Consider the following 25,964-nt stretch of genomic DNA (forward strand, 5'->3'; position numbering starts at 1 on the left):
ACCCCCCTTTTTTTTCTATAAACCGTCATGACTTTCTGTCAGTCAAGAGCTTGATGCTGACAACTTCTTGGCCTAATAATCTCGCCCATCCTTGACAGCCATCAGAAACAGGATGAACAGTTGAGTCTCTGCTATAGACGGCTATAATGGCTTCAAGCCAAATGCAGCTCACAGGCATGACAAGAAAATGAACTCTTCCATTGTCTGATCTGAAAGCTGTCTTCCAAGAGACAGCAAATGCAAAGCGTTAAGAATCTTCTAACCCTGTGACTTATAGGAAATGATGTCAGTGGGAAAGACGATAGATATTAACCAGAAGTCTCCAAACGTGAATATTACCCTTTACACATGTTAAGATGAGTATCTTTTCTCCTTTCTTTGTCCTTCTGCCCTATGGTTCTCCTACCAGCATGACAGGTACCACTCCTTTTTATCTTTTTTTTTTAAATTTTTATTTATTTATGATAGTCACACACACACACACACACAGAGAGAGAGGCAGAGACACAGGCAGAGGGAGAAGCAGGCTCCATGCACTGGGAGCCCGACGTGGGATTCAATCCCGGGTCTCCAGGATCGCGCCCTGGGCCAAAGGCAGGCGCCAAACCGCTGAGCCACCCAGGGATCCCCCCCTTTTTATCTTGATTAAGTCCCAATAGTTCATTTTCCCCTTGCCTTCGTAGATGTATGTTGTAAGAAGTTGTGGCCAAGTTTAAAAAGGGTGTAGTCTGTGTTCTTCTCTAGGATTTTGATGGATTCTTGTCTCACATTAAGATCTTTTTAACATGGGGGTGGTGCGATGGGTAATAACTCTCCTGCCATTCTGGTTGTACAAGTCTGAGGACCCAACAGGCTCTTCCAAATGTTCAAGGTAGCAACGGAGGCACATCGAGATGCTGAACAAAGGATTACTGTAAAAAAATTAATCTTTAATGAATGCAAGGAATTTGAATATGTAATAGAAGACTTTTACCTTCTTTCTTCTTTCACCTCACCCTCTGCCTTCCCTTCAATGTAAAGGCGGGTCTTCTCTTTCTCCCAGTTGCATGCATGAGCATAGAGAACATCAGGCTGATGGGCCAGCTGCTCTCTCTCAGTTCCAAATCTGAGAATTTCAACATTCCTCTCCTGTGGTGCAACCTCACTGCACGCTGAGGTGAACACCTGGCCCTCATTGCAACACCCCATGGAAATTAAGGCATGAGGCACCAAGATGTTCTATGAGTAACTAATGTCTGTTTTCTGATCCAGAGGCACCTTGCTTCCTGCCAAAAATGTAAATACACGAGGCACTAAAATACACAACTACACACATCTATATGAAATAATTTTTGGATATAAGGAAGATATTCTGCACGACACAGAGAATTGACAGGGATCATGACCCACATGCCACTTCCTACTTAACTGACTTCCAGGTATGAGGAACACAGTCTCTCTGAAGGGTTTTGAATCTCTTGATGTCCTGAATTGAACTGATAACCGATCAATTCATAGGAAACAAACAAACAAAAAGTACACGAGATTAGGCCTACGGGACACACTCATATGGTCTTTCTTTTCTTTCTTTCTTTCTTTCTTTCTTTCTTTCTTTCTTTCTTTCTTTCTTTCTTTCTTTCTTCTTTCTTCTTCAAAGTTTGCTTAAATCTATTGGTTAAATTTGGCGTATCAAATAATGCAATCACAGCTACAAAGAGATTGTGAATTTTGTGTAACTATAAAATTTTTGTGTCATTCATCCTTCTCTAAATCATTGCAATAAATAACTGTGGTTCCAAAATAATTTTTAAAAATTGTCTATATTGGGGTGCTCAGCAGTTGAGCGTTTGCCTTTGGCTCACGGCGTGATCCCGGAGTGCTGGGATCGGGTCTCACATCAGGCTCCCCACATGGAGCCTGCTTCTCCCTCTGCCTGTGTCTCTGCCTCTCTCTCTGTATCTCTCATGAATACATAAATAAAATCTTAAAAAGAATAAAAAATAAAAATAAAAATTGTCTATAAACCACAGCTCCCCTCCTACCTCCATACTCAACAGTGTCCTAAATAAGCTCTAACTTGCCAATTTCTTCCTCATTGAACCCAACACTTTACACTTCTCTAAAGCAAATGTCTATGAAATGTCACTTTCCTGTGCCCATTATAGTCAATTGAGAAAATTAGCTTTTTCTCCCACTTAAATTCTCTGCTTTTTCTCCATTTCCAAGACCATTTCACCAAACTATAGGCCAGCTATTTGGTAAAATGTTCCACAACTTGGAATATCTGATGTTTGCTCATAATTAGATTTAGGTTATGCATCTTTGGCAGAAATATCACCTAATTTGTACTGTGTTCTTTCAATGCATCAGGTAAGAGAATACAGTTTTAATTTGTCTCATTACTGATGATGTTCACTTGTTTAAGGTTGTGTCTACCAGGTTTCTCCAATGAAATCACACTCTTTCTATTTATCATATATTTATATGCTTATTAATGTTTTATTTTATTATTTGTTATTGTGTATGTTTCATATTGTTACACTTCTTTCACTTAATATGTGAATATAGTATATATGAATATTTTTATATGCTGTATGTTATACACATGTATTATATATATATATATAAGATTGTGTAAGTTTACGTTGTAGGTACACATTTGATTTTATAGATATGTATTTGGAAGGTGTTTTGAACCTACATAAATATCTTGTTTAAATGTATTCATTCATTTATTTATATCCCTATATATTCTTGTTTTGTTATTTTATTCAATGGGTTTTAATACTGTATGATTGATTTTAATGTTCCATTGTCTTAGTATTGGCCAGTAGAAGCCTCTGTTGACAGTATATCCATCTATTTTAGAACACTTTTGTTTTCTGGAATAACAAGACATTCTAAGCTTATCTCTTCCCTTTCCTGTCTCATACATAACCAGACGTTTTTCTAAGGCATCCTCTTCCATTTATTGGAAAATGTGATTTTGAAGTCAAGATCTGAGTGGTAGATGTGTTCATCATTTTGGTGATGCCTCTACTCACAATCTCGTGTGTTTCATCTAATCCACCTATATAGAAAATCATGAGTTCACTCCAATACCTCTAATTCTAATCCAACAGCATAGGGGTTATTTTAGTTGTCATACTTTTCATATTTGTAATGTCCTTCTCTAATAGTGAAAAACTCACTTCCATTAGCCTTAAATATGTGTGTACTTAATTTTTCTGTGCAGGAGTCAATCTGTCATCAATGCCGCAACGTTATACTTTATATGGATGGATGCACTCTTCACCCTATATGGGCTTCAATATCCCATGCCAGGTGGCCTCTATCAGTGAATTCCCTCCTCACACAATTTGAACTCAGGCTGTTGATGCTGGGCCTCTCATCTCTGGGAACACCATTCTATCCAGGCTTAGACTCTTTGCACATTAAGACTCCTCTTTGTGAGCACACTTTCGTCACTTCGCTTGGGCTTTTGACCTTCAGGCTCAGGTAATGACTCCTCTTCTTCTGTGCCCAGTTCCCATCTTGCCTTGCTTCTCTAGTTAATTTTTCACTGAATAATTGTTCAGGAAAAAATGATAAGGGAAGGGGATCATTTATAACATCTTTTTTCCTTTTATACTCTACACCTAATCTATTAATAACATATCATGTTGGCTCTGTATTCATAATATATTCAGAATATGATCACTTATTACCTTTGCTGTATGATCCAAGATTACAGCATATTTCCTCTGGATGATCTCACTAGCCTCCTTACTGTTTTCTCATTACTTCTGTAGTCTAGTTTTAACCAGAGAAGCTAGTTTGGTCATTCATCTACTCAAAAGCCTTCTTTTTGTTCTCTATTCCATTGCAAGGTTTTTGTTTGTTTGTTTGTTTGTTTTTTAAATAATAATCCTTACAATGAACTACAAGAAGCTATATTATTTGCCCTTATATCTGAGTCCTAGCCCTTGGACTCCCAAATGCAATATTGCCCTAACTATACCTTCTACTTCTTTTCACCTTGTTTAATGGCCTTTTTCTGCTCTTCCAAAAATACCAGTCCTGTTTCCAACTTCCAACCTTTGTGCTTGCTCTTCCTCATGGTCTGGGATGGTCTTACAACAGATATCCTCAAGGCTCATTCCCCTTTGCCTTCATCTTTGTTGAACTACCTCCTCCTTAGCAGGAGCTCACTGATGAATCTTTTTAAATTTAAGATGCTTGATGCATTTTAGCACTCCTTATCACTTTCCCTAAGCTATTATTTTTTCTTTGCACTAATATTTACTAAGGCTATGAGGTTTGCTTATCATCCAATTCACAACTGAGAATACAACCTCCATGGGGTCACAAATTTCTACTTTTTCTGTTCCTATATAAGTATGGTTAAGGATAGTAACTCTCGTGTAGCAGGCACAAATAAGTATTTTTTGGAATGAATAGTTTTTGTGTGTATTAAATGAAATAAAATTTTTGATGCATAAAGTTTTTAAAAAATACAAACTGTAGTCTAACTAATCTTCCTTCTTCATTAAATCATAAATCATTCGAGATAAGGGAAAACATATTATTCATTCCTTTCCCCCCCAAAGTTGCCATAATTAGAACTACACTTTGCTGTTCAACAGCATTTATTGTTCTTTTTATTTGTCAGTCAATCTTGAACTAGTGACATATCAAAACAGTGTCTCCTAAATTCTGTCGCATTTGCTAAGATTTCATGGCTGTGTTTTCTTAAAGTCCTTGTTTCTCTGACACACTGTGGTGTCAGTGAGGGTCCAGGGATTTTCCCATAACTGCTAATTAATAATAGTTTTGCTGATGCAAGAAAGACTCATTATTTTGTTTTCTTCCTTAAGTATCTTCTCCTTTGTTTACTTTCACGCCCTTCGTCAGATTACTTTCTTATTCTAAGTTGTATGATTTTCAGTAGATCCTAGTGTCAGAAGAATCAGAAAATTTTCCATTAAACCAAATTCCTAGAAGGGTTCAGTTTTGCTAGGGTATAGAGGAGGCAGATATTTGCATTCAACAGTACTGAAAAATGGAAATCTAATTTAAATTTTTTTTTAATTCTAAGAGTATTTTGAGTTGAGTCTTCTGGATTTGTATGCCGAGGTGGAGTTTGGGGGCATAACATAGTTATAGAGATCAACAATCTGGAAGGAAGAAGAGAAGTAAGTAGAATTGGACAGAGATACAAGTCAAGCTGTGGTGCAGGTCCTACAAAGCCACAGCCAATCCAACAGGGATCTTGGGAGGGAATATTGCGGAGAGGATAGAATCCATGAAGCCTCAGATTTAAAGGCACTTCCTATGCAACAGAATGTTCTTCTTCATGGATCTTCCTGGGTATTTGCTAAACTTTGGGGACAGGGCAGGAACTGAAAAAGCTCCATCTTGGTGTGTGCCTGGAGGACAGGAGAGCAGCAAGAAAGGCACACCCTACTCAGAGCTTTCTCCCCATATCTACGCGATGGTACAAAATCCTTAATCTGCTGGTAGAGAGACAGCAAGTCTGACTCCCATATTTAGCTGGGAGAAAGTACAGGAAAAAAATTCCTAACCCTGTGGGAGAGGCAGGTAATCAACCTGTATTTAGATCATTAGAAATCCCTACCTTTAGGTGGGATTGCAGTCATTGCTAAAGTGCTAGCTTGGAAACCCAGCAAAGCAGGACCTTCATTTTTTTCCCCATAATTTTCATTTTTTTTCGATAAGTATATTGAGGTACAGGAGAATTTTATAAATTGCTTAGGATTAACCAGTTGACATTGGCTGGAAAATAACAGAGCTTAGATGTATACTCAAGTCTTTCTAATATCAGTGCCGTGTTATTTTACCATACTATCTACCTTTTGGCCCAATTTATTCATTTTATTTTTCCAAATAGTTTGTTAGTGGATATGTTTTGCTTGTGGTTGAGGCCCTATGTAAAACCTGCTATCAAGTTGCATAAAAGCTATAGAAGGGAAGTCACCAAGAGGATAAGTGGGAAGGTGTGACACCTTCCTGTCAGTGCACATTGTATCCTCTGAAAGGAGAGAAATTTGAAAAAAAAATTAAAAAAAAAAGAGAGAGAGAGAGAAATTTTGCCCTCTGTGACCCTAAAGTCCTTCATGATAGGTGTGGACTAAAAAAAAAAAAAAGAGAGAGAGAGAGAGAGAGATGTTCAGAAAATAATTTTTCTAACTTTGAGAAAACTAACAAACCTCCAAGATATTGATGGATCAGGTAATGCATTCTAAAACAATAGTTCATTTTTAAATGCTTTAGAAATCCAAATTCATTATCCAAATTTTATTTAAAATCTTTTGCCTCCTGTCTATGGACCATGAAAATCTATTCCTCCAAATTCATAAAATTTATTTAGATAGAAGAACATCCAAAATTTCAATCAGGTTTTATGACCTTTATTAAATTATCAACATTTGTTTGTTATTCAACTGAATCTACATTAAAAAGTACACAATTATTGATACTTATTCACTAATTATTAATTAAGTAAATTAATGGCAATATATAAATTCAAACTTTTAAATATGGACATAGACAATGACAAAATTACGCACACATGCAAGGACTAATTTTTGAGATTATTGTTCTTCATAAATTATCATTGTGGATTTTTATTTTATACAGATTTCCAGAAGCATTTAATTAAAAGAGTGAAGGATGAATTCCAAAATCTCTAGAAACAGTTTCCTTGCAACTGTTGACTTCATTAAAGTTTTCCATAAAGTTAAAGATAGTGTCCCTAGAAAAATAGTAAAGATATGTAAGAGTTTTAGGTAAAATTTTAATTATTATCCTAAGTATTAAAATTATATAAAACAAAATTCAATATAATTCAATGAAATTAGACTGTTTTCATATACATCCTTTAATAAAACAATATTTTGCTCTTTAAAATTATGTCTTAAATTTTTCCTTCTTATTCAAACATGCATACAGAAGTAACTAAAGAAAATAATGAATACAGTAGTGACTGAAGCAATGAAAGCCCCAAAATGAAGTGCTATTTTTCACATATCCGACTCTTGAAAATTAGAAAGTTTGCTAATATTCATTTTTGGTGTCTATGCAGAAATATGAACTTTAATAAATAATTTGTGTTTCTTTTATTCTTGTTTTGACAAGAATGTAATAGCACACTGTGAATTGCTGCTTGGCAATATCAGATCCATGAATTCACTCCTAGTAATATAATCTGTCACTATCCCAACAAATTAGACTAAAAATCACACAATGAATGCCACTTTTACATTACCTAAAATTGATAAGAATATCAATCCATTCAATGGAAAGTTATATATTATTTAGAAATAATGTGTGTCAATATTTGCTGACTTGTGAATATCTCAAGTATAAATGACTAATGAACAATTTGTAGCACTGAGCAGTGCCATACATATAATCTTTTATGCAAGTAGCACAGTTTTTAATCGAATTATTTATTTATTTTATATTTACTCACTTGTTCATATAAAATTTTTTGTAGGAATAGGCCTAAAACTTAATATATTTTAATATATATATACAATAACTAACTTAATATATATTTTAATATATTTGTATAATAAATAACTATGTATATATACATATATCAGGCAAGGAATTAAGGTGTGGAAGTTAAAAGATGATGGAGAGAGGGGAAGTTTTACATGTACTTAATAACTCTCTGTAGTGTTTTAATTTTCACCAAGAGGCATATATTGAACATATTGTTAAAATAAGTGTAAGCGAAATTATAGCCACAAAGTGAAATACTATTAAGAAATGGAGAAAAAGTGAAACGACAAATACCCACCATTTGCTTCGATATGGATAGACCTGGAGGGTGTTATGCTGAGTGAAATAAGTCAATCGGAAAAGGACAAACATTATATGGTCTCATTCATTTGAGGAATATAAAAGTTAGTGAAAGGGAATAAAGGGAAAGGAGAGGAAATGAGTGAAAATATCAGTGAGGGTGACAGGACATGAGAGACTCCTAACCCTCGGAAATGAACAAGGGGCAGTGGAAGGGGAGGGGGGCAGGGAGTTGTGGTGACTGGGTTATGGCCAATGAGGGGGGCACTTGGCGGGATGAGCACTGGGTGTTATGCTATATGTTGGCAAATTGAACTCCAATAAAAAAATTAAAAAAAAAGAAATGGAGAAAAAGTAGTACTGGTATGAATTTTCAATAGGACTAGTGTATCAGAAGGGGTTGATAAGCCAATGAGCAAAAAAGAAATACACAGAAGTCCTGAGTCTGAAGCTACTGCCCCTTTTCCTCTATTGATTCCCTGTTAGGAAAAGCATGTTTATTTTCCATTGCTTTATTTGAAGTACAACTATTTCTATTAAAATTCCTAGACTCTTGCCCCACTGTTAATTCCTCTCCAGGGAGGTCCCTAATTGGTGGCTGACAATTGGTTGGAGCTTACACGTCAATAGTTTCAAGAGTCAGGAATCACTCGCAGAGCACAATGGCTAAAATATACAGAAACGCAGTCCAGTTTGCAGTGTAAAGCAAAAGCTGACATTTTCTGATGTCAAAAAAGTAACCAAATGTCACACTAAAAAGTTTGTGCAAACCTATGTTTACTGACTATAAATCAAACGTGCTCAACTGTGAAACTATTTTTATTAACGGTGTGCTATTTTTTCTATACTCAAATTAATTAAAAATATCTGCCAAGTCTTTGAGCAGTTCCTGAATTCTGAGTACCAGTGAGTGCATGCAGTTAGTAGAGAAAGCTAGGAAGCAAGGTAGCTAGTTTAACTACATTCTAAGTTTTCTTTTTTTCCCTTTTTATTGTAGCGTATAGAGTCAATTCAAAACTCCTTTACAAATCCAAAGCCTATTTTAGTAACACTGGCACTTACAGAAATCTAGAGATCTGTTGTGTACAATCTTCAAAATGTACTTAATTCTAACCAGCCATTCAGCGCCTCACTCTACATTCTAGGCCAGTAGAGTTTGTTTGTATCATCTGAGCCTGGATTGGACTTTCTGGGTCTGACATTGTGGCAGCGATGACTGCCAAACAACGTAATTTATGATTCTCCTAACAGTGGGGCTCAAGCAGGAATGAACTTTCCCAATTCCCTCCTATGCCCCATCTAGTTAGGCTGGAGGACTTTTCTTACCAAAGGTATGTGAGATATAGTTAAGTTTGTCACTTCTAGTCTAGGCGTTCCAAAGAGGGTCCCCTTCAGCTCTTTCATTCCTGTGAATTACTTTAGAGGGAGGATACAGTAGTGAAGCTTGGAGCCGAACACGGAGATATCCTAGGTTTCTGAATTACCAAGAGGAAAGCCATTTACCAATTGAATAAATATCCTACATCATTACAGGGGCCAGAATTTGAGTCTTGCCATTACAGTTTGAAGAAATTATTCAAATGTTGAAGATTTACTTATTAAAACAGTGAGTGTTACCCTAAGTAATACACATTCAAGTATATTTAAAATATAATGCATTCATCTTTATTTTGACTCAAATTTTATTTCTGAATTCTGTTTTAAGGAATCTAAATTAAAACACACATATGTACGCACACACATAATTTTTTTCCCTCAGTAGAACAAAGATAAATGGTATTTGGGAAATTGAATGATATAGTAATTTTCAAATTTACCATTATGTAATTTCTTCAATGTTTTCCACTATTAGTAAACCTAGGATTTTGAAATTTTGGAGAAATATATCTTCTTCAAAACTAGAATTTGGAGGGGGGAGTCAAATTTTTTGTCTTTGTGTCTATAATTATGGATGATGAGGATGAGGAGAGTTCATATAACAATTTATTTCATGGTTCTGCTAGCCATGGGAAGTGTCATTATTATGTTTATTATCTGTTGCATTTAAAAACAAAACAAAATAAAATAGCAAAATGTGTCCAAGAAAGAAATAGAGATTTCCATGTCTCCTTGTGAAATTAACATATGGTGGCATTGATCTGCTTTGTGGAAGGGTCGCCGAGGAGACGACATGCTAAACAAGGAAGAGCCTGTAATATGTGCTCATTAAATGAAGCCAGTCATAAATCCACAAGGATTATTGTTAAAACGTTGAAACAGATATCTTAGGAAGTCAACATTTTCTTCTTTAGACAGTCTGTTGTAATGATTTATGATTCTAATGGTATTTAATTAGGTCTGAAATCAACACAATATACAAAATTTAAAGAAAGAAAAAAGGCCCCTGCGTCTCTTACCTGTATATTTATGCACTTTGTGGAGAAGATTCAAAGCAAACAGGACTGTGTTCTGAAAGCCACTAAAATCACTGATGAAGGGGGCTCGATCTCCACTAACCAGCATGCGTGTTGGCAGCTCCTTCTGGAATTCATATGTTCTAATTAAGGTCGTAGGAAAGTTTGGTGGAGCTAAATAATCCACAAATAAAGCCCAGCTTCTTTCAAAGTCAGCTTCTTGTTTAGAATAGTATTTTAATCTAATAAACAAGTGGGGAGAAAAGTATACATTTTGAATTAGTCTACTCAGAATTTTGCCAACTCAATTTTCAAACCAGATAATTTGTTCAAAATGGCATTATTCTACTTTTTAGAATATAGATTATAGAAACTTGGCTTTGATTTTAGCCCAGAGATTTGAATTTTTTTAAAAGATTTTATTGATTTATTCATGAGAGACACAGAGAGAGAGGCAGAGACACAAGCAGAGGGAGAAGCAGGCTCCTCACAAGGAGCCCGAGGTGAGACTTGATCCTGGGGTCATGCCCTGAGCTGAAAGTAGATGCTCAACTGCTGAGCCACCCAGGTGTCGCAGTTGAGATTTGAAAATTTGAAGAGATGTCATTAAATTTTTATTTTTAAATTTTTAAAAAAGATTTTATTTATTTATTCATGAGACAGAGAGAGGGAAAGAGAGAGAGAGAGGCAGAGACACAGGCAGAGGGAGAAGAAGGCCCCATGCAGGGAGCCCGACGTGGGACCCAATTGCGTGTCTCCAGAATCAGGCCCTGGGCCGAATGCAGCCACCAAACTGCTGAGCCACCCAGGGGTCCCCTGTCATTAAATTTTTCAACTTGAAAATTTTCATCTCAGAACATGTTTTTTATATCACATTTTTCCCCTTTTCATAAAGCATTTATTTACATTACTTACATAAACTCTGAAATGTGACCAAGTCTCATTATTTTAAAATGTAAAGATGGGGCACCTGGGTGGTTCAGTTGGTTGGGCCTCCAACTCTTGATTTCAGCTCAGGTCATGATCTCAGGGTGGTGGGATTGAGCCCTGCATCAGGCTCCACACTCAGCGGACAATCTGGTTGGGATTCTCTCTCTCCCTCTCTCTCTGCTCCTCCTCCTTCTCTCTCTCTCTCATTCTCTCTAAAACAAATGAACGAACAAATGAATGAATGAATAAATAAATAATAATGAAAGTAAAGACAAAAGTCAAAGAATATTGGCAAAATTTCTGCTGAATTTTGTTCTTAAAGAACACATAACTTTCATTTCAGGCAACCACTAAAAATGAAGTAACAATTTTTCTTGCTTTTTAGGTAGCTTGGTACTTATTTTTGGGTGATATATACTCGAAGGCTAACTTGTCTTTGTTTGTTTTTTCAGGTGTATAATGTAATGATATGATATTTGTGTATTTTTTGAAATGTTCACCAGAATAGGCCTAGTTAGCATTTGTTACCAAACATAGTTACATTTTTTTTTCTTGTGAAGGGATCAAGATCCACTCTCCTAGCAACTTTCAAATACGCAGTACAGTGTACCAACTATAATGACTATGCTGTACATTACAACCCCATGAACTATGAATAACTGCAAATTTATACATTTTGACTGCCTTTGACCACTTCACCCAACACACACACACACACACACACACACACACACACACACATATATATGCCATTATACTATATGATACCAGTAAAATATATATGATGATATTACATATTTTTTATCCATTCATGTGTTGATGGATACTTAGATTGTTTCCATATTCTGGCCATTGTAAATAATACCAGAATGAACATGCATACCTTTTGAAATTAGTGTTTTCATTTTCTTCAGAAAAATACCTAGTTATGGAATTGCTGGATTATATGGTGGTTCTATTTTTAATTTTTTGAGGAATCTCTACACTGTTTATCCCATGGTAGTTGCAGCAATTTATATTCCTGCTTTCTCACTAAGAAAGAAATTTTAATTTTGAATTTTTAGTGAATAATGTTATTATTTATTTATTTATTTATTTATAGCACACCTACAGGGTTGGGGGGGACAAAGGAAGAGGGAGAGAATCTTAAGCAGGATCCTCATCCAGCAGAGAGCCCAATGTGGGGCTTGATCTCACCACACTGAGATCATGGTCTGAGCTCAAATCAAAAGTTAGATGTTGAACCAACTGAGCCACCAGGCACCCTTGTAGAGAATAATTTATATATATATATATATATATATATATATATATATATATATATATAATTGTATATATATACACACATATTCATACATATATAATTGTACATATTACATATGTACAATATTCACATATTGTATTTGTATAATTATATATATACACACACAAAATCTGTATCACTTGTTTTAACAATCTTCTCACCATATAAGCAACTTGCTATTCTGAAACACTTTACTCTCTATTTCTTGCTTATCACACCCTATGTCCTTCAAGGCTTATTATGGAAGTTATATGGTTTGTTATATTCCCCCTGGAATTACTCTAAGTAATACAGACATCAGGGTCTAGGTATTATGGATTCAGAAAGTAGTTGGAACATGTCCCCTGGTTAGCATCTGTGAAACATGCCTGTATATACATGGTTCATATAGAGCTATGGGAATACAGAGGATGAAATAACTAACCTGTCCTTGATTATAGAAAAATTTGTTGGCCCTCCATGGTCTTATCAAGTCACAGCCAACTCTCAAGTTTAAGAGGAGAAAACATGAATATATAAGGATATTCAGTAAGGGTCACACAATTTTAATAACAGCACAACTAGACATTGCACAGATTGTAGGAGAGCTAATAGCACGTAAAAGAGAAAAGAGATACAGACATAAGTTTTCAGTTCTCTCTGATAGTTGCCTAGGAGGGCAATTGCTGAGTCACATAATAACATTCAGTTAACATTTTGAGGAACTGTTAAACTTTTTCCAAAGTGGATGTACCCCAAAGATGCAGAGGGATGGAAACAATGGGACACCTGCATCCCCATGTTCAGAGCAGCAATGTCCGCAATAGCCAAACTGTGCAAGAAACCAAGATGACCTTCAACAGATGAATGGATAAAGAAGATGTGGCTTATATATGCAATGGGATATTACTGAGCCATCAGAAAGGATGAATACCCACCATTTACATCGACGTGGATGGAACTGGAGGGTATTATGCTGAATGAAATAGGTCAATCAGAGAAGGACAACTATCATATGGTTTCACTCATATGGGGAATATAAGAAATAGTGAAAAAGACCATAAAGGAGGAGGGGGGAGGGAAACTGAGTGGGGAAAGATTAGAGAGGAAGACAAACCATGAGAGACTCCTGACTCTGGGAAAAACCCCAAACTGTTGCAGAGGGGTAGTGGGTGGGGGATGGGGTGACTGGGGGACGGGCACTGAGGAGCACACACGATGAGATGAGCACTGGGTGTTATACTATATAGTATATAGTAAATTGAATTTAAATCAAATTTTTAAAAAGTGGATGCACCATTTTCCAACTTCACAGGCAATATGTGAGAGTTCCAAATACTCTATACCTTCTTCAACACTTGTTATTGTTTATCTTCTAGATTTTAGCCATTCTAGTGCTTGTAAAGTTGTATCTTATATTGTTGGTTTCTATTTCCCTAATGGCTACTCATTTTAGCATCTCTTTATGTACTTATTGGCCATTTATATATTTTCTTTGGAGAAATACCTACTCAATTTTCCATTTTTTAAAAATTGAGTTGTCTTTTAAGATTGACTTGTGAAAGCTTTAAAATATAAAATTAAAATGTTTCAGATGTAAATCTCTTACAGATATATGATTTGCAAATATTTTTCCCATGCTGTACCTTGCCTTCCACTTTCTTGATGATATCATTCACAGCACCAAAACCATTTAGCTTTTATGAAATTCATTTTATCTATTTTTTTCTTTTGTCTCATGTGCTTTTAGCATCTCATCTTAGAAGAAAAGGCCTAACCCAAAGGCCAAAAGCTTTAGTTTGAATTCTATAGTTTTCGCTCTTACATTTAGGTCTATAATGCATTTCGAGTTAATTTTGTTGTTTTGGAGGAGATAAACTTTATTCATTGCATGTGGATTGCCAGTTCCCCCAGCACCATTTGTTGAAAAAACTATTCTTTACCCACCAAGTTATCTTACACATTTGTTGAATATCAACTTTTGTTTCTGGACCCCAATTCTTTTCTACTGATCCGTAAGTCTATCATCATGTAGTAACAGTCTGTTCTTGATTACTGTACTTCTGTAGTAAGAGATTAACAGAGATTACCTGGAATCTGTAAATGAATTTAGGGAGTGTTGCCATTTAAACAATAGTGTCTTCCAATCCACAAACACCGAGGATTATCCTTGAAATAATTCTTTCACTTCTTCCAAAATATCTTGTATTTTTCAGTGTAACCAAGTTTTACAGTTCTTTAGCTACGTTTATCCCTATATATTTTATTCTTTCTGATACTGTTGTAAATGTGTTTGTTTTCTTAGTTTCATTTTAAGATTTTTTTTTTAATTTCTAGGACACAGAAAGACAATTTTTGCATGTTGATCTTTCATCCTCTTAGGTTGATCAACTCATATTAATTATAATAATTCTTTTTTGGATTTCTTAGGGAAAAAGTATTATTTCTTCTCTATCTAGATTACTTTCATTTCTATTTACTGCCTAATTACCCTGGCTGGAACCTCCAGTGCAATCTTGAATAGATGTGGTAAGAAGGAAAAACCTTGTCTTGTTTTTCATTTTAAGGGGAAAGTACTGAGTCTTTCACCGTTTGATGTTGACTCTAGGTTTTCCTAGATGCCTTTTATCAAGATGAGAAACTTTTCTTCTGTTCCTAGTTTTTTAAAATGCTTTTTTTTATCAAAAAAGAGTTTTATCAAATGTTTTCCTGTCTATTCTGATAATTTTGTGATTTTTGTCCCTTATTCTACTAAAATATGTTGTATTATATTCACTGATTATCTGATACTAAACCAACTTTGCATTCTTAGAATAAATCCTGTATCATCACAGTTTATGATCCCTTTTTATATGTTGCTGGATTCTGTTTACTGGCATTAAATTAAGGATTTTTGTGTTGTATCCATAAGAAATGTTGGCATGTAGTTTTTGTGTAATGCCTTTGGTTTTTCTGTCGGAGTAATATTGCCAATTTGCTATCTATTTTTATGTCTTATGTATTTGTTCTCTTTTTCTTCATTACTGCCTTCTTTTGTGCTAAATGGATATTTTCTAGTGTAAAGATTTATTCCCTGTGTTTTTTTTCTATCATCTCTCTCTTTAATCTATCTAAATATTAATTTCTTAGCTCTTCCTCTTCACTGATAAGATTACAATTACTATGTCTCTTAAAACAATGTAGTTCATATTGACAGTAATTTATTCTAACCATTTACATAAAAGTTTGCCACAATATAGTTCCATTCCTACTCTCCTGCAGGTCTGCCAAGCTCTAGTAATCTTTCTTCATCCTTTTTTCTTTTTGTTTCTCACACTGGGTAATCTCAATTTACCTATATTAAAGTTTACTGATTTTTTTTTCTGCCAGCTTAAATCTGCTTTTGAATCCATCAAGCAAATTACTCATTTTTGCTATTATAATTTTCAACTGCAGAATTTCTATTTTTTCTATACATTCTAACTCTATTCATAATCTTTTTTAAGTTTTTAAAAAAGATTTTATTTATTCATTCATGAGAGACACAGAGAGAGGGAGGGAGAGGCAGAGACACAGGCAGAGGGAGAAGCAGGCTCCTGCAGGGAGCCCGACGTGGGACTCAATCCCAGGTCTCCAGGATCAGGCCTTGGGCCCAAGGCGGTGCTAAACCGCTGAGCCACCTGGGCTGCCCTATTCATAATCTTTACTTAGTAAAACATTGTTGTCATACTTCTCTTAACTCTTTAGATATGGTTTCTTTACTTTTTTAAACATGCTCATAAGAAGTGATTAAAAAATTTTGTCCATCATCTGAGCTCAGAGGAACAATTCCTATTGACTAATTATCTCTAAGTGTGTGTGTGTGTGGTGGAGAGGCATGCATGTACTACGTTCCTGGTTCTTTGCATGTCTCTCTCTCTCTCTTTTTGGACAGTTGGACAGTTCAGACACTATAAAGTAGAAAGTATTAAAATCAGATTCCCATCCATACCAAGGTTTGTTGCTCTTTGGTTTTCTTGTCATTATTTGTTTATTGCTTTGCCTGGACCAATTCAGTTATTCATTCTGTGTTCTCCGCAGTGAGGCATCACTGAAGTCTCTGCTCAGAAGTTTAATGGTTAGCTAATGATGAATGATTTTCTTTTTTTAATTTTTATTAATGATTTTCTTAAGTTCCTTCAACCAGTAAGTCTTCCACCTTTTGCTAAGGGGCTCTGTGTAGGTATGGCAGTATACCTTTTACAACCCTGCTGAGGCCTTTTACAACCCTGCCTAAGCCCTTACTTCCTATTTATTCAGGACCTTGGGGTAACCAGAGGTGAGACATTGCAGTCCTCTCGGTTCTTCAGTTCTTGCCTGGGTATACCCTCAGTTCCATTCATGTTGGTGGGTCTTAGAAAAAGACAAATACCTGTAGACATAGTAACAAGTAGCCACCAAACTGTTTTCAGATTGACTTCAATCCATCAACAAAAACTTGCTTCAGTGACCAAGTTTTTGCAAGCATCCAGTAAGTGACATGCCCTCATTTCTGAAAGTCAGCCAGTCAGGAATGGACTCCTCCATAAACATGCCTCTAATGCCAATTGATGGCTATCTCACCTGTGTAACCCTCTTATACTGATTACTCAACCCACTTAAATCCCTAAGAACTCAGCATCTCCTAATAACCCATCTCAAGATGAGAAGAATGCTCTGCTCAGTGATACTGTGCATGACAGTGTAGCTGTCCCTTCCTAGAATTGTAATAAATTCAGCTTTGTTGTTCAATTTCCAATATTGAGGGCTGATCTCATCATCCTTTGAGGGTTGCTATGAAAAATGCTATTTTTCTAGAAGAATTTAGTTTTGCATGTATTTGGGAAAGTCTACAAAATAATATTTTATAAACTACTTTCTATGAACTATAATGACTTAATTTCAGTTTTGATGTTGACAACTCCTGTTTACTTTGTTGATTAATAATCTCTCTTCCCCTTGGGAGAGATCAGAATCAAGCAGCTGAGTCACAACAAAAAGATATTATGATGGGTACAAACTTAATTCTTCTCATAGACATGCTAAGAGGATGAACTCTTCCTTTGACCAGTAAAAATCAGCCTTTGAAGTAATATTAAGAAATAAAATATGCCAAGCAATGTAAGTTTCCTGACTGATTTATCTTCACTGGACACCCTTCAGTGGGAAGGATAACAATACGTGGTCAACAAGAAGTCCTCCAACATGAGTGCTTGTATTTTTATGTGTACTTCAAATCAGTCACCCATTCTTTAGTTCTTTCTACACCACGTCTCACTCTGGGTGGCAGGTACCACCCCCAATGCAGTGTCATTCGCTTCCATACCAAGCCATACTCATTCAATCTCTTTTGCTATAAAATGGGCAGAGTTCTGACATTTTGGCTATATGGCATGGTAACCAAGATGCTTCTTGGATGCTTGCCTCCAGATAGGTGTCAACCATGCTATTTTTTTCTGATTGAAGTAATGCAGAGGTTCTATAATTAGGTTTGCCATCACATCCATTTTGTTTACAGACACCATTTGATGTTTAAAAAGCTTTAAAAAGTCCTCTTGTACTTCAGAATTCATTTTGTTTTATTGCTGTTTTGTGGTACAAATGTACTTTTCTTCATATTTTCCTCTGCTACTTGTGACATAGTTTTGAGCTTTATCTAGTAAAACATTTCCTGTCAGTTTTCTCTTTGTCATAATACTTCCCCATGTTTGACATATTGGTGAATAGGTAAGTTAAAAAAAGATTTCAATGAAAAATATAGTATAAGATGGAAAGATCGCTCACCACATGTCAACTTAATTATTTTATTTTATTTTTAGAGAGAGAGAGACTGTGAGCGGGAGGAGGGGCAGAGGGAGAGAGAGAGAGAGAGAGAGTCTCAAGTAAGCTCCATGCTCACCATGGGGCCCAACACAGGGCTTAATCTCATGACCCTGAAATCCTGACCTGAGTCAAAATCAAGAGTCAGGTGCTTAACCAACTGAACCACCAAGTGCCCCCAAACAAAACAACTTTAGATCCATTCTTACCTATTCTGAAAAATTTTACGAGCAACCTTCAAAGATGAGACATGTGCAGCCCATAAGTACTCCAACAGTTCATCAAAGCTACTAGAATGTGACTTTACATGCTGTCCAAGACAAACAATGTTACTGATATTTAGGCAATTATAACAATCTCCTTGAAAATCAATTCTATTTACAAACAATTTTTCAACATTCTAATTGAGGGGAGAACTTTTTTTTTCTAAGACTTTATGAAATATTTAGTGCTTAACACTCTCTACAGAGCTTGATTTCAGGTATTTTAATTACTAGTGATACTGAGTTCATATGAAAGAAATAAACCAAGTGTTTTAGAAATGTTCAGGATTTTGCACTGTTCAGAACCAGGCCTTTAGTATTTTATGTATGTTTTTTTCTCTTGCCATGTAATGAACTTTCCACCAAGTGTTAAGGTTAAGAGTGTTTTATCTAATAATATGCAAATATGATGAGAAATGTTCTCTAAAGGGAAACCCAGTCTTTGGTCATGTACTCTTCACCCATGACTCCTTACTGTGGACATCAGTATTTGATTCCGATTGTCAAGTGCTCCTTCAGTCAACTCATGTGATTTATCAAGACAGTTGAAATAAACTGATCAAATTGACTACAACCTATTACACAATTGTATTTCTATATCAATTATTGCTCAGGTGGCCTGAAATTATGATGAACTAAGATACTTCATGCACTGTGAAGTCATAGTTTCTCTGGGCTCATGTGTGTGTATATAATTTATTTGGAATGAGGATAGTAGAGAGTGTGGCCTCGATACACTATTAGTAAAGAGGATGCCAATAAGGTATGATGTCATACAGCAATCCACTCATACTAATACTGTTGTCGCCACAATATTTTCAATTGGGAACTTTGTTCCTTAGGAACACATTGCTCAACGCTAAAAAAATATCTATGTTAAGTGCTCTTCAAAAATTATCTGGTTACCCTTGAAGAGTATTAATTAAAATAGTAAAAAAAAAAAATACCTGGTAAAATTCATTCCACTTCTTCATTGCTTCTGGAAATGATGAATGACAGCTAGAAACATTGTAACAAAAATTCATCTGATCCTTGGATGGTGGCAGAAAAGTGACATTGTCTGATGATATCCCCATTATGCCAGAATCAACCGCAGCAAGGAAGGGCAATGCAGAGAGATAATAATTAAGGTCTGTATAAATAAAAAGTTATTAATAGTGTTAACATATAAATGATGTTGTTTTCAAAATAAAGATATCTATCATAAAAGTAAACCTAAAGATCTAGAAATGTGGTAAAACTTTAGCAATTTAGGGAGCTTTGGAAATTTTATATGCAACTTGAATATGCTTCTCTTAAAAATTCTACTCTCATAAAGCAAAATGGAATTATCTTGTAGACTTATTATTTATTTATTCCAGGGCAGATAATCATTGCACTGGAATTCCAAAATGCTAATTAAATTCTAAGGCGTAGTAAGTGAAAAGTTTAGAAGTTAGTAATAGAATTAACTAACTAAAGTTTAAAAACTTGAAACCAAAAAATAGTAACAGAATTCTGTACTTTCCTAAGTTTTTATTCTAAGTCTGAAAATCTGATGCAGCTTTAAAATATTGTAATATTTAATCTAAGTATTTCTCTTGTTAACAAGGTTTTCATCTGATAATATAACACAAATTCTTATTTCGGTCTTATGTATTTAAATTAAGTTTTGAGGTGACTAACTTTCCCTAATTGATACTTTTGTAATCGGATAAACTAATCAGTAAATTTAAAAAATATCTATCTCAAAACCCATTTCAAAACATCCAGATTTGGGGCAAACAGATGGTTTTTGTAAAAGCAATGATCCTGGATTTTCCTAATTGGGATCCCAGGTTAAATTGATTTTTTTTTTGTGGAAAGTTCATCAATTTGAGGTTTGATGGTCACAGTGAACTCACCAGCCCACCAACTGTCCACAGAGATACAGAGGCGATCTCCAGACTTATGGCCACAGTCTGTATGTTGGGTAGGATCAGCTAATCTGCCTAAAAGAGAGGAAATCCAGAGTCGGGTTCACTAAGCCCCTTTCTAAGCTGTAGGTACAAAATGGAACTCGGTACATTATGTGTATAGGCATAAAGAATTTTGTCAGCCTTCCCATCATTGTCTTTCCTTCACTTCATGACTTTCTGCTTCCCATCTCCCATTCATATTTTTTCCTTTTCCTTCATATCCCTACAATGATCTATTCTCTTTCGTAGGTCCTGTGTTTTCAACCTCTGTAGTATGCGCGTCTTCTATTACTAACTACTCCTTGTCTTCAATATCAAGGAGTGAATATTCATACATAGTAAACAAGATCCAGGCTCTATTTGCTTAAAAGCAAATCCTTTTTCATTGCTTACCTACTTACTGCTTGACCCTGGATAAATAACATAGGCCTGCCTCAATTTTATCATATACACACTGGAGAGACTAGTAATAATCACTTCAGAGAGGCTCTGGGTTGCTCAGTGAAGAAGGGTGCAAAAAGTGTTCAGCTCAGAGAACATGTGCTTCTGTAAATATTAGCCATTATTCTATTTTTATATATTTTTGGTCATCCCCTCTTATCTCCTACTTTTAAAACAACCCTTTCTGTTTCTTTCTTTTTGATTTTTCTGTACCATCTTCATATACTCCCCGCATATCCCTTCAGCTGTCTCTGGCTCTATGCCCATCTTGTGCCCCATTTCCACCATTTTCACACTGGCTTATTCTCTTTACTCCTGCTAACTTTCTTTTCTCTGGCTTCCCCCTCACACTGTTTAGGTTCTTCACTTGCCACTCCAGCTTCTCTCTTGCCCAGTCCTTGCTCACCTATCAGGTGCCTCTCTTTCTTTTCTTCCAATGCTCTTTTCCTGCAACATTCATATTTTCTTCTTTCTCGTTCCCTTCCCCTACATTCGCTGTGTTATTTATTTTCACCAGTTCTGTGTTTGCCATGAACCTCTTCTGTTTCCCTCTTACATCCTCATTCTAGTCTCTCATTCAGCTTTTCTTGGCCTGCTTACCCTTTGGGGGGCAAGAGGAAAGACCTGGGTAGTTGTGCTAATGCATGGAAATTTCTCAAGATTGTTACTCCTTGTCTGAACTGGAATAATACTCAAGTATGTGAAACATGCCTCTCTCTTGGTTCTTAGGTTTTTGCCTCAGTTGGAAGTTGTTTTACATCTGTTTCTAAGACTCTCTGTCCTTTTAAAACCACTCAGTCTCTGAGAACATTCGCCCATGATGCTAATCTAAGGATTTCTTTATGTTGCCAATTTTCTTGTCTTCCACTCCAAATATTCTGCTGTGAATATTCATTCTTGTCAAATTCCCACAGAACTCCTTTATTAGTGACTCCACGTCACCCCCAAGTGTGTGTGCTTGGGACCAAGCCCTTGATCTTGACAGTCAAGGAACATTGCATCACGAACTTTCTGTTATTTGTCAGAGGAGTTTCACTACTGTTCTGGACATCTTCAGAACTTTCTCCTTCTTTACAGCCAAGCTGTACCTGCTTACTGCTGTTTTATGTTCTAAGGAAATGTTTTTCCTTGTCTTCCCATAGCAAGAAATACCTCACCCTCAATAACCTTGACCAAAATTGTTTTCTGTCACACTTGTTTTTCCAGAAAAAAATAATGTTATGTTTGTCACTATTAAAATCAAAATTTTTTTTCCTGAGAATTTACCATATTTTCCAATTATATTATTTCTGCAGCATACAATGTATATATCCTGTCCTCCCAACATTTCTCTCTCTTTTTGTCTTTTTCTCTCTCAAATACCAAACTAATGTTAAACTCTGTCCTTTAGTTCACTCTCTATCTTTCTTCTTGGATTACTTTTTGAAAAAGCCCATCAACACTCTGCCTTTTCTTTCAAGATTAACTCCAAATGTTACTCTATTCCCAGATTATTCCAGTTTACAACATTCACTTTATTCTAGTGTCTTAGGATTCAGCTCTTTTTTTGTCTTATGGTTGTATCATTTCTAATTCTCCTTTTTAAAAAAGATTTTATTTATTTAATCATGAGAGACACACAGAGAGAGGCAGAGACACAGGCAGAGGGAGAAACACGCTCCCTGCAGGGAGCCTGACGTGGGACTCGATTCCAGGCCTCCAGGATCGCACCCTGGGCTGAAGGTAGGTGCTTAATCGCTGAGCCACCCGGGTGTCCCTCTAATTCTCCTTCTTAACCATGTTGCAAACCCTTCAAGGGAAGGCAATGACATGTACTATCAATTTCTTGTACGCTTGCCACAATCTTCCCTTTTTTTAATCTATATTTCTCTTTGGTGTTGCTTCCTTATCCTGCTTCAGACTCCCAGTATTTTCATTCAGTTCAAACATTATTCCTTAAAAAAAAATATATATATATATATTATTTATATTTAGAGAGAGAGCAGAGCAAGAGAGCAGGGGTGGGGAGGGGCAGAGGGAGAAGGAGAAGCAGATGCCCCACCGAGCAGGGAGCCTGACAAGGGGCTCGATCTCAGGACCCCTGGATCATGACTTGAGATGAAGGCAAACACTTAACTGACTAAGCCACCCAGGTGCCCTCAAACATTATTCTAATTAAAATTTTGGCTAGCCAATAAAAATGAATGAATATTAGCATCTGCAACTAGATAGATGAATCTCAAAATAATCATGACAACTGAGATAAACCAGACTAAAAAGAGAGCACCCAATATGGAAATTCTAGATAATGCAGTCTAATCTGCAGTGATAGAAAGTGGATCAGTGGTTACTGGTAAAGTTGGGGAGTGAAGGGCATGAGAAGTTAGGGGAGTGGGGAGGACTGGGAGTGACCAGACACAGGGAAGTTCATGAAGATGAGAATACAAAGGAGAAAAGAGAATTTGTAGAATGACATTTATGTCCATTATCTGTGGTGATGAGTTCAAGGTTATGTACATATACCAAACTTACCAAAAATATTTTTAAATGTGCTGTTTATTGTATGTTTATTATATACAAATAAAATGATTAAAAAAAAAAAAACCTCTGCTAGGCAATCTAGTAGCAAACATTTAGTGTTTAAGTATTTTGTGAGCATTAGACACTTGTTCCTAAACTAAACCATGTTGCTTAAGGGCCCAATTAAAACTACCTAGCCCAACTTTAAAGACATCTCTTCAACAGATCCTAGTTGATCTTAAAATTACCACCCACTGCTCTTTCACATCCGGGTTCTCCTGCCAATATGGTAGTCTTCGTCTGGTACAACTTGCTATCATTGCCATTTTTTAAATTTGTATTCCAGCAATTACATTCTAGCAACGACTCCATCAAGTTCTTTGGCTCTACTTTCTTCCCATGATATGCTCAGCCCATGGTTGTCACTCTCTTTCCTGAACTACTCTTGTACTTATAGTCCTTACCTCATCTTTGAGAGACTTAGCATACTATTGGTGAAATACTTTTATGGGTTACTTTCATAATTTGTAATTCTGTATTGATTTTCTCTAGTTATATTATGGAGTTCAACTCAACGAAATACTAAATAAAATCAGCCACTTAAGAAACAATAGAATCCCATTTATTGTATTCTAGAATGGAAATGAAATTTTGAAAGTACCTTGTCCAATATTCTACTTTGCTGTTCATTTATGACAGGACCCAAGGCTGAAAATGTTCCTAGAAGTAGGTGTGTGACCCCTTGGGGAAGCTGGTTATTGTTTCCAGGGAATTTATGTTTGGGATCCTCCATAACCATGTCTCAGGGGTTCAAATATTCTTTTCCATGCCACGGACAGTCTAAGAATGGAAATTATACTGGATGCTGGGAAATTCCCTGACAAGCTTGGTTGTAACATCTGCTTGGAATGTCATCACAGTCCAGAGCTTCAGTCTCTTCTTCTGTCTTTTCTATAATGCTACCAATTTTCTCACTGATTCCTTTCTTCCAATACTGTTTTCTAGACATTGATAGTGAAGGTCCCTTATTTCTTGAAACCCATTAAAAGAGATACCTTGGCACTTTCAATATTTTTGTTCCAAAGCATATTTGCTTTCATTCCTCAGTGTAGATGCTATTTTTGGTAGGGAAAACAGAGGTTTTTCTTCTCCTTTGTCGCTCCAATCTATGACTGCAGTCCAATCATGTTTAGAACTATAGATAATGCAAATTAATTTTATACACCCATGTGTATTTAATGTATATCACCTTAACTGTTTTGTTCCTGGATGTACACTTCCTTGCTTAGAACTAGGTTTGGTACCAATAGCACATCAGTTAATAGTTATCGATAGTGAATGAACTAGGTCTAATATGCTGTGTCTCGGTAAATGTGGTAATCACTAGCCATTTGTGGCTATTAAAATTTAAGTTAGTTGAAATTAAAATTAAGAATTCAGTTCTGCAAAAGCATTAGCCATTTCTTTTTTTCTTTTAAAGACTTTATTTATTTATTCATGAGACAGAGAGAGAGAGAGAGAGAGAGGCAGAGACACAGGCAGAGGGAGAAGCAGGCTCCATGCAGGGAGCCCAATGTGGGACTTGCTCCTAGGACTCTGGGATCATGCCCTGAGCCAAAGACAGACTCTCAATCGCTGAGCCATCCAGGCATCCAGCATTAGCCATTTCAACTGCTCACTAACAATATGTAAGAATATGAGAGCACAGTATGGCTGTTACTATCGTACTGAGTATAGAACAAGTTCATCATTGCACACAGTTCTTTTGGACATTTCTGTGTAACAAAACCATGCATGCAGGGGGTATTCCATAAATACTTGATAAGGATTTGGCAAGAATGCAAACAGTGGAAAAGCAGTAGGAAAGAGAGAAAGAATCAATTTTCAAAAAGATGATGCTAAATGTGCAGATACTACTTCCTAATAAGTTCACACTTAAATCAAAGGATCATTGTAATGAAAAAGAGACATTCTTACCTGTATGATATTGCCATCCATGATGTACAGGCAGTCCCCATAAAATATTTTGTTCATTTTCTGGTGAAAATTTTGCAAAATACTTGGCTGTCTTGTTCAGTAGGATTTTATACGTCCCCAGTCTCTCAGGGTAATGCCAGAAGTTGATGATATACTTTCCATTTTCTATCTTGTAGTCACTGAACTGACCAGGACTCTCCTTCCACAGAGGGGGATACACATCTGAGATATTAGATGCTTTTGCTATGGAAGCAAAAATACAACCAATTATTACACAGGCCCAGAAAATATTGAAAGCCATGGTGTTTAGCCTGGAGATTGAGATTATGGCAAGATGTCTATTGGGAAGTGGAGGAGGAAGCTGTTTTGTTTTTTTGCACCTTGACTAATCAACTCTTTAAATTCCCTTCCTTGGCAGTAGGAAGGTGGAGATAAACAAATGCTTTACCAAAGAGATTAGGGCACCTCCCTTGTTAATCAACTCCCAAATTAAAATAGTTGATAATGTATCAATCAGCCTCTAGAACTTTTAGTAAGACTGGATTTCTTCCTAAACTTATTTTTGTCTCTACCTTCTGATCTGTCTCTCATATTAATTATAATAATAAATTGTATGTATTTCCTGGAGTTACTTGAA

At 35.9% G+C, this 25,964-nt stretch overlaps 1 protein-coding gene across 3 annotated transcripts; it reads right to left on the reverse strand.

Moving 5' to 3' along the window:
- Positions 1 to 488: 488 nt before the first annotated feature.
- Positions 489 to 25,688, reverse strand: LOC112643487 (protein LEG1 homolog). Of its 3 annotated transcripts, none has more exons than XM_035712771.2 (6): positions 25,328 to 25,688; positions 20,357 to 20,443; positions 19,421 to 19,605; positions 18,420 to 18,520; positions 10,185 to 10,423; positions 490 to 911 (listed from the first exon to the last, which is right to left on the reverse strand). In XM_035712771.2, the coding sequence occupies exons 1-6, from the start codon at positions 25,626 to 25,628 to the stop codon at positions 781 to 783; spliced, it is 1,044 nt and encodes a 347-aa protein (XP_035568664.2). In that variant the 5' UTR covers positions 25,629 to 25,688; the 3' UTR covers positions 490 to 780. The 3 variants fall into 3 exon arrangements, with proteins under 3 accessions (XP_035568666.2, XP_035568664.2, XP_035568665.1); XM_035712772.2 differs by lacking the exon at positions 490 to 911 and adding an exon at positions 6,374 to 6,733; XM_035712773.2 differs by lacking the exon at positions 20,357 to 20,443 and having other exon boundaries at positions 489 to 911.
- Positions 25,689 to 25,964: the final 276 nt, after the last annotated feature.

Source organism: Canis lupus, chromosome 1 (assembly GCF_003254725.2).
Source record: "Canis lupus dingo isolate Sandy chromosome 1, ASM325472v2, whole genome shotgun sequence".
NCBI classification, from domain to species: domain Eukaryota; kingdom Metazoa; phylum Chordata; class Mammalia; order Carnivora; family Canidae; genus Canis; species Canis lupus.

Bases quoted from the DNA above. Each gene is read 5' to 3' on its own strand.
- LOC112643487 (XM_035712771.2), bottom strand. From the start codon at position 25,628: ATGGCTTTCAATATTTTCTGGGCCTGTGTAATAATTGGTTGTATTTTT. The intron at 18,521-19,420 runs GTATTTTTTTTT...TGTCTTGGACAG, and splicing joins AGTGGAATGAATTTTACCAG to CATGTAAAGTCACATTCTAG. The intron at 10,424-18,419 runs GTAAGAATGGAT...CTTGTTTATTAG, and splicing joins CGTAAAATTTTTCAGAATAG to ATTAAAATACTATTCTAAAC.